This window comes from Berghia stephanieae, chromosome 12 (genome assembly GCF_034508935.2).
Source record: "Berghia stephanieae isolate SIO BIC M18660-M18661 chromosome 12, UCSD_Bste_1.3, whole genome shotgun sequence".
Taxonomy (NCBI): Eukaryota; Metazoa; Mollusca; class Gastropoda; order Nudibranchia; family Aeolidiidae; genus Berghia; species Berghia stephanieae.
The window spans coordinates 21,971,387-21,983,886 of NC_088371.1; the positions used below are offsets into that span (position 1 = coordinate 21,971,387).

At 36.1% G+C, this 12,500-nt stretch overlaps 1 protein-coding gene across 1 annotated transcript in view; it reads left to right on the forward strand.

Annotated features, from left to right (window-relative positions):
* Positions 1-12,500, forward strand: part of LOC144957998 (alpha-glucosidase-like) — a 30,787-nt gene that overhangs the window by 1,945 nt on the left and 16,342 nt on the right. Inside the window, exons 2-4 of the mRNA XM_078889582.1 lie at positions 8,784-9,212; positions 10,248-10,336; positions 11,135-11,293. Of these exons, the coding sequence (XP_078745708.1) occupies positions 8,842-9,212; positions 10,248-10,336; positions 11,135-11,293 (619 nt within the window). The 5' untranslated portion in view covers positions 8,784-8,841. The remainder of the gene's footprint in view (positions 1-8,783; positions 9,213-10,247; positions 10,337-11,134; positions 11,294-12,500) is intronic.

The window sequence follows — 12,500 nt, forward strand, 5'->3', positions numbered from 1 at the left end:
GCGTGGTTCTAAACAAAGAAAATCGGTACGTTTTATTCGTCATGCTGGCTAGAACTTTTCATATGTCATGTGATTAAAGTGTATAAAAGTCAAAACAAGATCATATTTATAATGTTTTTCTCCTCTGGATACACTTTTATGCTCATATATATTTATATTTCATAAGGGCGTCCGCCATTGTTCCGATAGTTCAGAGCCAGTTACTAAGTTACCATGCGTCATTACGAGGGAAGTGACGTCATGACTGTTGAAGGCTATTGTCGTGTTCTAGAAAGACGTGATTCTCTACATCTTGACTATAATATTTTTCTTCATCTCTTTCAATCCTCTGTAGTGCCGTATTCAGTCTGAGGGTCACATATGTGACCCTCCGTGTCCAAACGGTATTATGTCGGGATGAGGAGGTACCCGAAAAATGAATTTAGAAATAACCTAATGAGTGAAAAGAGATTCGAATTCTTTTTGATGAACAAAATAGTATTTGTTCTTCTTTATGATGAAGAGAAATGAACCCCAAGTTTCATATTTAATTTGCGACTATAAAACCAATTTCCTGCACATAGTTCATCCCGACATAATACCATTTTGAGACGGTGGGTCACATATTTAGTTGTTGTCAACCAGTTAACTGCCGTACTCTGGAAAGACAAGTATTTAAACTTAAACTTGAGCTTTTATATAGCGCAATATCCACTAAACGTGCTCAAAGCCCTTTACAAAGGGTCACTGGCCAACAGCAACACTTAACATGTAGGACGTGACATGCCGCCTGTTAGGCGATATTACATTTTTTTCGGACAGAGACAACGGTGAGAGAATATGAGTAAAGAGCCTTTTTCAAGGACTCAACTATGCGCCGAGCGAGGCTCGAACCCAGGACCTTCCGATCCGAAAGCGAGTGTCATACCATAAGACCACATAGCCTCACCTATTTAAAAATTATTTGGCCGTAATAATCGTCTTTTAAATTTCGATCGATTTAAAGGATTGATCACCTTCTTGACAAAAACTCTTAACCCTCTCCTTACCAGCCATTTTCAGGATTTTCCCCAAAACGTCACATCCAACTAACTCAAAAATATATTTTTTTATCACTCAAACACAATTGCAGTATGTTTTTGCGATAAATAATTTATTTAGCAAATAATAATAATAATAATAATAATAATAATAATAATAATCTTTATTGTCCAAATTAAAGGCAATTCATGTGAGGTAAACAATGCTCAGTTTGGTTCATGGTATGAACATCAACACATTTACAAATACAGACACAGCCATACACGAACATACACGCTTGCACATTGTTTCTACACGTGTATACAAAAGAAATGAGCGTACATACAAACACCTATACATACATACATACATACATACATACATACATACATACATGCAGACATACATACAAACCAGCATATCATCGTATATGCATGCCTACATTCATACATACATACATACATACATACATACATACATACATACATACATACATACATACATACATACATACATACATATATACATACACACAGACACACACACAGACAGATAGAACGATACGATATATTTGCTGGGACAGCAGATAACCATATTATAAATATAGTGTCTTATATTAAGAAGAAGATGGCAATGATTGTGATGATGATGATGATGATGATGATGATGATGATGATGATGATGATGATGATGATGATGATGATGATGATGACTACGATAATGATGATGATGATGATGATGATGATGATGATGATGATGATGATGATGATGATGATAACGACGGCGGCAATGTCGATGATGATGATTCACGACACTGCTTCTCGTTATTTTCATTGGTTGTCTCATTTTTCCACAGAAGATTTGTTAATTAATTTTATGGCGGTTGGAATGAAGGTTGTCTTATGTCGATTTGTCCGACATTTTGCTTCTAGATACCGTCTTCCGGAGCGCAGAAGTTGGAATTTTTCGTTCAGCGGATGCCTCTTTTCGTTGATAATGTTAAAAGATTTCTTCTCAACTGCATTAATATAAGTTGTGTCAAGGCTTCTAAGGTCTGTGTTAATTATTTTTGAAGCCTCTCTGAGGGTTCTATGTAGTTTGGATTTTTCTTTTGTTCCACAGCTTCCATACCACGTTGTGATGCCAAACGAAACGATACTCAATATTAATGACTTGTAGATTTGTATCATGGTCTTTCTGTTCACATTGAAAGACCTTAATTTTCTGAGTATATACAAGCGCTGGTTACATTTTTTGATGACATTGTTGGTGTGCGATTCAAATCTTAGACTGTTATCTATAATTACACCAAGGTATTTAAACGTTTCAACAGTTTCAACCGCCTGATTGTTAATTTTTGTTATTTGTCTTGCTCTTTTTCCTATTTTTCTGTGATCAAACAGTTGTTCCTTTGTTTTTGTTACATTGAGCTCTAGACAGTTATCGGCACACCATTTGCTGAATTTACTAACTTGCTCAGTGTATTTAAATTCGGAGACGGAATCATTGAGCAGGCCGAGTATTGCGGTGTCATCAGCATACTTGATGAGTTGGCAGTTATCAAAGCTAGCCACACAATCGTTTGTATAGAGGATGTAAAGTAGAGGTGAGCTTACACACCCTTGTGGGCATCCGTTTGAAAGAGTTTTTACTGATGATATATTTGAGCCTACTCTGACATGTTGGGGGCGATCGATGAGAAAGTTGTTATACCAGTTGATGAGGTAATGGGGAAGGTTTAGAGCATGCAGTTTACTAATTAATATGTTGGTTTTTAACATGCTCTACAACACAATGTTCATTGTCTTTAAATGGTATGATGTACAAAAGAAATTTGAATAAGAAAAACGTTGGTTGTATTGTAACGAATGTGATGATCTTCCTATAGTTGGTAAGGAGAGGGTTAAACCTTGGACCTCGCGAAGTCTTTCCTAACTCTCTCCTTACCTGCCATTTTTCAGATTTTTCCAAAAACTTCAAACCTAACCTATACAAAATTAGATTTATTTCACTCAAACACAAAAACTGTTAGTTTTTGCTATACATATTTCTGTTTGCTAAACGAGCTCTTCAACACAGTGCTAATATACTTTAACTATAATAACCATTTTTGTTCAAATATTATGATGTACAGAAGAAATCAGAATGAGAAAAATGTTAGCTGCATCGTAGCGTAACAAATGCGACGATTTTCCTATGGGTGGCAAAGAGAGGGTCAATGTCCCAGGTTTGAGAGTGTTTTCCATGATGATGAGGGTCATTTAAATCAATCGATATTTGAAGGACGAGTTTTCTGGCCAAATTTTTAAATACGTGTTTTTCCAGAGTCTGGCAGTTAACTGGTTATTAAAAATTAATGTTCTAATAATATCTCATAGATAACGCTGCTAAATAAATTTTTAAAAAAATCTCTTATACTACAGATAACGCGACTAAATTTGTTTTTTTTAAATCAAAAAAATAAATCTCTCGACTACAGATAACGCGACTAAATTTTTTTAAAAATCATATTTAAACCTAAAATTGAGCTTCTATATAGCGCAATATCCCCTAAACGTGCTCAAATCGCTTTACAAAGGGTCCCTGGCCAACAGCAACACTTAACATGTAGGATGTGACAATAAATCTCTCGACTACAGGTAACGCGACTAAATTTTTTAAAATAAAAAAAATAAATCTGTCGCCTACAGATTATGCTTCTAAATAAATTTTGATAAATCAAAAAAAAAAAAAATAAAAATCTCTCGACTCCACCCAGGATCGATCTTGGTCTCTTTACGAGTGCAGCGAGTGCTCTAACAACTGAGCAATTCCAATCCCCCAAGCGTTTTCAATAACGTGTTAATTTTTTTTTTTTTTAAAGTCAATAAACATTTTATTTTGTGTTTTTCTTATATCTAAAAAATTGAGCGTTATATAGCCCAATATCCACTAAATGTGCTCAAAGCGCTTTACACGTTGTCCCTGGTCATAGCAACATTTAACATGTAGGACGGACATGACGCCTGTTAGGCGATATTGCAATTTTTCGGACAAAGACAACGCTGTTAACGGCCAGGTACTCATTTTACACCCGAGTACGGTGAGAGAATGTGAGTAAAGAGCCTTTTCCAAGGACTCAACTATGCGCCGAGCGCGAGGCTTGAACCCAGAACCTTACGATCCGAAGGCGAGTGTCATACCACTAGACCACATAGCCGCATCTACTGCAGAACACCAACAAAATACAATGTGTTTTTTATTGTTATTCTACCAGAACATTCTTTCTTCAGATATCGTGTCTTATATCTTTTAGCGGCTATATGGCCTAGTGGTATGACACTTGCTTTCGGATCGGAAGGTCTTGGGTTCGAACCTCACTCGGCGCATAGTCGAATCCTTGGAGAAGGCTCTTTACTCACATTCTCTCACCATACTCAAGTATATAATGAGTATCTGGTCGTTAACAGCGTTGTCTCTGTGCGAAAAAAAAATTGTAATATTACTGCCTGACAGGCGTCATGTCCGGCCCTTCCTACATGTCGAATGTTGCTGTTGGTCAGGGACCCCTTGAAAAGCGCTTTGAGCACATTCAATGGATATTGCTCTATATAAAAACTCAATTATTATTATTATTATTATTATTATTATTATCATCATCATCATCATCATCATCATCATCATCATCATCATCATCATCATCATCATCATCATCATCATCATCATCATTATTATTATTATTATTATTATTATTATTATATTATTATTATATTATTATTATTATTATTATATATCATAATATCATCATCATCATCATCATCATCATCATCATCATCATCATCATCATCATCATCATCATCATCATTATTATTATTATTATTATTATTATTATTATTATTATTATTATTATTATTATTATTATTAAAAGTGTTTTATCGGTGGCAGTACCAGTTACACACTGTGTTGGAATGAGATGTCTTATCATGTATGTGTGTGTTCTGTGTTAGTGCGTGCGTTAGTGTTTGTGTGTCTGTGTGTGTGTGTGTGTTGTGTTTGTGTATAGATAGTATGCGCTTGGCTAAGAAGCTCATAACATTGCCATCCGGAAGTATAGCGGACCAACACACAAACCTGTGTGTATCCATGAACGTTTATAGTCAGGTTAATACAGTTCAGTGAGCATTACTCATAAACGCGGATGGCAAATAACAACAACAAAGACCCGAGTGACGTCATCTTCGAACTATCTATAGATAGTTCGAAGATGACGTCACTCAGGCCTTTGTTATTGTTTTTGCCATCCGCGTTTGTGAGTTGTTCTCACTAAACTGTATTAACCTGACTATAAACGTTCATGGTTACACAGAGTTTGTGTGTTGGTCCGTTATACTTCCGGATGGCAATGTTGTGAACTCCTTGGCCAAGCGCATTCTATCTATATATTTGTGTGAATGTGTGAATGTATGCGTGTGGGACGATTTGTGTAAGTATGTGGAAGTGTGTGTGTGTTTGTGTGTTTTGTGTTTGAGTCTGTTTTTGTGTAAGTGGGAGGGTATGTTGGTCATTTCTGTGTGTACGAGTGTGTGTTTGTGTATGTGTGTGTGTGTGTGTATCTGTATGTTGTGTTTGTTAGTGTTTGTGTTTGGGTGTGTACTATTTATGTGGGTGTCATCGTGTGTGTCGGTGTGTGTATGTGTCATGTGTGTGTTGAGGTCGGTGAGGACGGTGTGGTTAGCGGTAATATTTAATATTTGTACACACGTAGTAGGAAGAATCCAAATATTGTAGAACATTGATAATCAATATTGTTCCGGCACTATTGAAGTACGCCTTTGAACGTTTCTCTGTTGTTTCCTTTAGAAAAGAAATGTGGAGTGTGGCCTTGTATCAATAATGGTGACAAATATAGATAGTATGCGTTTGGCTTTAAAGCTCACAACATTGCCATCCTGAAGTATAATGGACCAACACACAAAACTCTGTGTAACCTTGAAGTTTATAGTCTGGATACTATAGTTTTGTGAGAATTACCCATGAACGTTTATAGTTGGGTTAATACAGTTCAGTGAGCATTACTCATAAACGCGGATGGCAAAAAGCAACAACAAAGACCCGAGTGACGTCATGTTCGTTCTATCTATAGGGTACGGAGAAGTGCCAGATGAAAACAGAGAATAAAGATATAAAGAGTATGAAGTTGACGTCATGCACTCAGGTCTTTAATTTTGTTTTTGCCATCCACGTTTATGAGTAATTATCACTAAACTGTATTGACCAGACTTTAGATAGTATGCGCTTGGCGAAGAAGCTCACAACATTGCCATCAGGAAGTATAGCGGACAAACACACAAAAATATGTAATTACTCATAAACACGGATGGCAAAAAACAATAACAAAGACCAGAGTGACGTCAACTTCATACTATCTATAGATAGAACGAAGATGACGTCACTCAGGTCTTTGTTATTGCTTTTTGCCATCCGCATTTATGAGTAATGCTCATTGAACTGTATTAACCCAACTATATACGTTCATGGATCCATGAACATTTATAGTCGGGTTAATACAGTTCAGTGAGCATTACTCATAAACGCGGATGGCAAAAAACAATAACAAAGACCTGAGTGACGTCATCTTCGAACTATCTATATAAACGTGGAAGGTAACACAGAGTTTTGTGTGTTGGTTCGTTATTCTTCCGGATGGCAATGTTGTGAGCTTCTTAGCCAAACACATACTATCTATTGCGTTGTCAGAGCCAACCTTGGAAGAGACCCACCCACAAGACCAGAAACCCGCACTAGTTTATTAAGGAGATACGAAGCTGCTAGAAGCTGTGGACTGAACAAAGTAATAAACAAGAAAAAAAATATAACTGCTTCAACCCCCCCCCCCCCCCCCACTCCCCCAAGAAAAAAAAAACAAAAATAACAAGAACAAAATACCAAACTTAGAACGTTTTGGGCTCAAAGCCCTTCTTCAGCCATCCACAAAAAACAAAAACCCCAATAAAGACATGAATACATTACTAAATTCCATATCGACGGCTGAAGAAGGTTACTAAGACGTGTGTGTATGTGTGTGTGTGTGTGTGTGAGGGTGGGGGGGGGGGGAGGGGGGATTTATCTGCGAATCGGTCAAGCCCTTCTTTAAAAAGTAGTCCTCCAGAGCCATAAGGTCTGCAGTGTCGTAGTTTATCGCGATGTCCGAGGTATTAAAATAGACTGGAGATAAAGAAAAAGAAAAAGAAACAAAGAAAAGAAAAAGGCCAAAGGCCAAAACGTCGTTTGTTTTGTGTTGTTCATTCATGAGTCAGATTTACTCCCTTTATCTTTATCTCCATTTTATTGACTCATTTAGTCATCTCTATTTATTAGTTTTACTATTAAATAGACCACTACAAGTGCGTTCTGCCGTGGCCTTCGTAAAGTTATGGCCTGATACTGACCAAAAAACGACGTCAAAATGCCAGTCTTTTGCCACAAAAGAAAACAAATCGTGAGTTGTATTCAATAGTTCAACCAACGAAATAACTTGTTTCCATGAGCTCTACTAACGACAACTCACTAGGCGGTGCAAAAACCAAATAATGACGTCAAACTGCCAGTCCTTTTGGATTTCAGTTTCAGGCTATAGCCATCGGTTCTTCCCTTTTGATAGGACAGTTCTCCGTCGAAAAGCGGGTTCTTCCCCTCAGATCTGAAAGACCCAGCCACAGATTAGTGACGGGGGATAGTCTGGGGACCCAGCTATCTGATCACTGCGCGTGGCGAGAATGAAAGACTTTGGAATCAAGCCAAATCGAAATAGACCTATTGAGTGGTCATGATCCTTATAGATTCATAAAGTCTTGAAGACGACCACTTGTGTATTATGTTGGTATTACTGCAAATAGTATAACTCTCTCTCTCTCTCTCTCTCTCTCTCTCTCTCTCTCTCTCTCTCTCTCTCTCTCTCTCTCTCTCTCTCTCTAACAAGAGAAGTAACAATGTAATTCATTCTATCGAGCCACTATCTACCTCCGGTTACTTCCCTTTATTTTCTCATCGATACCGCGCTGTTTATCAAATTAGGGCATTGCAGTTTTAATGTTGTAAAAAAAAAAAAAAAAAAAAAAAAAAAAAAAAAAACAAAAAAAAAACAAGACAAAATCCCAACATATTTAAATAAAAAACATTGGTTAGAAAACTCGTCCTTTAAATATCGAATAATAATTGTAGGAAGAGCTTACTGAGCAAAATATTAACAAATATGTTTTTTTTTTTTTGAAGAGGACGTCTGAGTTTTGATTTGTGCTCATTGAAACACATGTACACGTGTAAACGCGATTTTAGCTACCACTGGACGCAAGAAAAATTTCATATTTTGAATGGTTCGACGATAAAAACAACCATATTAATGTTTGTATCTCCTTATATTTTATTCAATCTTTGATAAAATACGGTAAAGGTTTAGAAAGGCTATCTATTTATTTACTTTACAACTTTCCATCCACCCACCCATCCATTTTGCATATATACATACATTAATGCATGCATATGTATATACATGCCTCATCTAAAACGTTTTGAGCACATTCAGTGGATATTAAGCTATATAAAAACTCAAGTTTTTCTTTCTTTCTTTCTTTATATGTATTTGTTTATTCATCTATTTTTTATTTATTTATTTTCTTATTTATTTATCTTTTATTCATTCATTTTTTAAAACTTATTTATTTATTTGTTTATCTAAGTATTGATTAATTCATTTATGAATTTAAGTATCTTTGTCATTTATTTACATTATTTCATCTTTACAACAGCTGTCTATCGACAACACAGAAACCGGGCATATTATAGCTCCCTTCAGATTCGAAAACAATGCAAGGGAATACCTACGCGAACGAAGGATTCGCTCCAGATGACGCTGGCAACAGCAACAGCAACAGTAACAGCAACAACCTAAACAAATCTGGAGCGAGTAATGGTGGAAGCGGAGACAATCTTAAAACGAGCAACACCAATGCAAGTTTGAACAACATTGTGTTGTCGGGGAGTGAGGAAGATCATGCTCCTGGCGAGACGTTTGGCGTCAATACAAAGAAAGTGGAAGACGAGGATAGCAGCGCCTTTTATAGCGTCAAGAAAGATGGCGGCGGTTTGGATGGCGGTGGATCTGTTGATTTTACTCTTCCGCCTGGGGTCAAAGGTCGTGAGAGGTCAAAATCCCTTTATCCAGATGAACCTTACAGGTGAGTAGATTTAAATGTCGATGCTTTACTGACTTCACAATTTCATATCATATTGGGAGGAAACAAAAGCAAAACACGAAAAATTATAAACGGGACATCACACGGTTCGGTTTTAGCACCAACTCTCTTCAGTATTTATATATCCGACATGCCAAACTGCCAAGGACTCAAAATTTGGAAAGAGATTGAAGAAGTTCTAAGTAAAGATAACATAACTGCCCTCACACCTCACAGCCACCTCACAGGAAAATTTAAATAGGCCTGTACTAGGTTCACACTTTACCAGGTCTGATGACCTAAAGCGATTATGGGTTTGATTTAACATTGTTGTAATAGATGAAATCTTGCGTTGGTTTGAGGGTATTTCCATATCAAATATGACCCCATAAAAAGACCTGCAAATATGTATATTATATGCCCGACATGTACACTTTCATTATTTCATTTCTGATAGGTAACAATGTAGTCCAATAGAACCAAAAGACCAGTGGAACAGGAGTTTATCCCGGGTTCTGTAGGGCACTTTATGTTCAAGGAATTTTACACTAATTAATGGAATAACACTTGCTTTTCTGGAATTTTTGGGTCGGCCCTGAAGTGGCAGGCAGATGACTAAAAATTTGATATACGTACTAGAAGAGAAAAATTGCAGTACTCATGCCTACCAGGAACTGACAGGATTATGTCAAAATAATCTGACGACTAAGAGGATATCAATACCTCAGTTTGCAGAACAGTGGTCTTACACGCAAGGGGACAGATATCAACCCCGGCCGAGTGTAACTGGTATCATTTCTCTGATCTTTCATTTTGAATCCATTGTTTTATTTATTGTTTTAGCCATTCATTTCTTCACATTTTCTTTGTCGTTTTCCTTTATTCTATACTACCAATTCATTTATTTGATAATTCATTAATCATTGTATAAATATTTTTATTGATTTGATTTACTGTTTGATCGCTGCAATGCCTCATATAATGTATAATCCACTGCTGTTGTTTGTTGATTCTCTATCATATTTCTATATTTATCAGAGGTATGGGCAAAGAGGAGCTCCTGAGATTTTCCTCCAGGCCTCTGTGGCGAAACCTCCGATACGCCTGCATGTCTATTGTTCTCACAGGTAATGTTATATTTTTAAAAAAGTTGAACTTTTATTTTAAAAAATTGAGCTTTTATATGGCGCAATATCCTCTAAACGCGCTCTACGAAGGATCACAAGTTAACGATTACGCTCCCAACCTTCAGAGATCGACGAACGCCGTGGAAGAAACAAAGATTTGTTCTGAGACTGACGACAGATCTTCGTTTTCGATCGTTGTAGGTTGGGGACATAATCGTTAACTCGCTATTTTGAGTATACTAACGAAAAGGTGAAAATTAAAAGGCTTCGGGTGGGGACAAGTACAGATAATGGACGTTTCGGGTACAAACCCTTTCGTCAACAAAATAAAAATAATGAACGCTGAAAACAAAATAAAACAAAATGTAGTGGGTTTTTTTTTCTTTTAGTTCTTCATTTTTTTACAGTCCACAGATTTTAGCATCTTAGTATCACTTTGACTAATGGCATATTATCAGTGTGATGAGGCTGGTTCCCTTTGATTTTCTTTCTAAATTGTCAATGAATGAATTGAATGTTTGAATGACAATTGACATTGTAAACCGCCGCTGAACACGTTTGTGAAAATGGGGGGGGGGGGGGGGGGGCATTTAAGTAACTTATTATTATTATTATTATTATTATTATTATTATTATTATTATTATTATTATTATTATTATTATTATTATTATTACTATTATTATTATTATTATCATTATTATTATTATTATTATTATTATTATTATTATTATTATTATTATTATTATTATTATTATTATTATTATTATTATTATCGTCATTATTATTTGCCTGTTCAGGCTGGTTGGCCCTGCTGATTACCGTGGTTGCCTTGGTTCTGACCTACCCACACTGTAGGGACGCCCAGAGGAAAGATTGGTGGCAGAAAACGGTCGTTTATAGGATCTATGTACGGAGTTTTATGGACTCGCACAATGACGGAATTGGGGATATCAAAGGTATGTCGTGGTTGGTTGTGGTGGTGATGGTGGTGGTGTTATTGTTGTAGTTATTATTATTGTTGTTGTTATTGTTGTTGTTGTTGTTGTTGTTTTTGTTCTTTACGTTGGTAGTGGTAGTGATAGTGTTGTTGTTGTTGTTCTTTTTGTTGTTGTTGGTAATGGTTGTGGGAGTTGTATTGTTGTTGTTGTTATTGTTTTTTTTCTTTACGTTGGTAGTGGTAGTGATAGTGTTGTTGTTGTTGTTGTTGTTGTTGTTGTTGTTGTTATTGTTTTTTTTCTTTACGTTGGTAGTGGTAGTGATAGTGTTGTTGTTGTTCTTCTTCTTTTTGTTGTTGGTGGTGGTGGTTGTGGGAGTTTTATTGTTGTTGCTGTTGTTGTTTTTGTTCTTTACGTTGGTAGTGGTAGTGATAATGTTGTTGTTGCTGTTGTTGTTGTTGTTGTTTTTGGTGGTGGGAGTATTGGTGTCGATCATTCTGTTATTGGTTAAGTTGTTGATTTTAAGTTGTTGGAATGTTGTTTTTGTAGGCGTTGTTTGTGGTGGTGGTGGTGGTGTTGGTTGGAGTGGTTTTGTTGTTGTTGTTGTTGTTGTTGGTGGTGGTGATGGTGGTAATGGTTGGAGTGGTTTTGTTGTTGTTGTTGGTGTTGGTGGTGATGGTGGTGGTAATGTTGGTGGTGGGAGTGGTGGTCTTGTCATTTTTGGTGGTGGTTGTGGTGGAAATGATTTTGTTTTTCATTCTGCTGTTGTTTTTGTTTTCATTATTGTTTTTGTTGTTGTTGTTGTTGATTTTCTTTTATCGTTGTTGTCGCTTATTTTTTGTCACGCATTCTTTGCTGGTTTTGTTTTTATTTAATTATAATAATAATGATGAATGGAAAAATAATATTAATAATAAAAATGATGATGATAATGAGTATTATTATTATTATTATTATTATTATTATTATTATTATTATTAGTATTATATCATCATTATCGTAATCGTCATCATATAATCATCATCATCATCATCATCATCATCATCATCATCATCATCATCATCATCATCATCAACATCATCATCATCACCACCATCATCATCACCATCACCATCATCATCATCATCATCATCATCATCATCATCATCATCATCATCATCATCACCACCATCGTCATCACCATCACCATCATCATCATCATCATCATCATCATCATCATCATCATCAT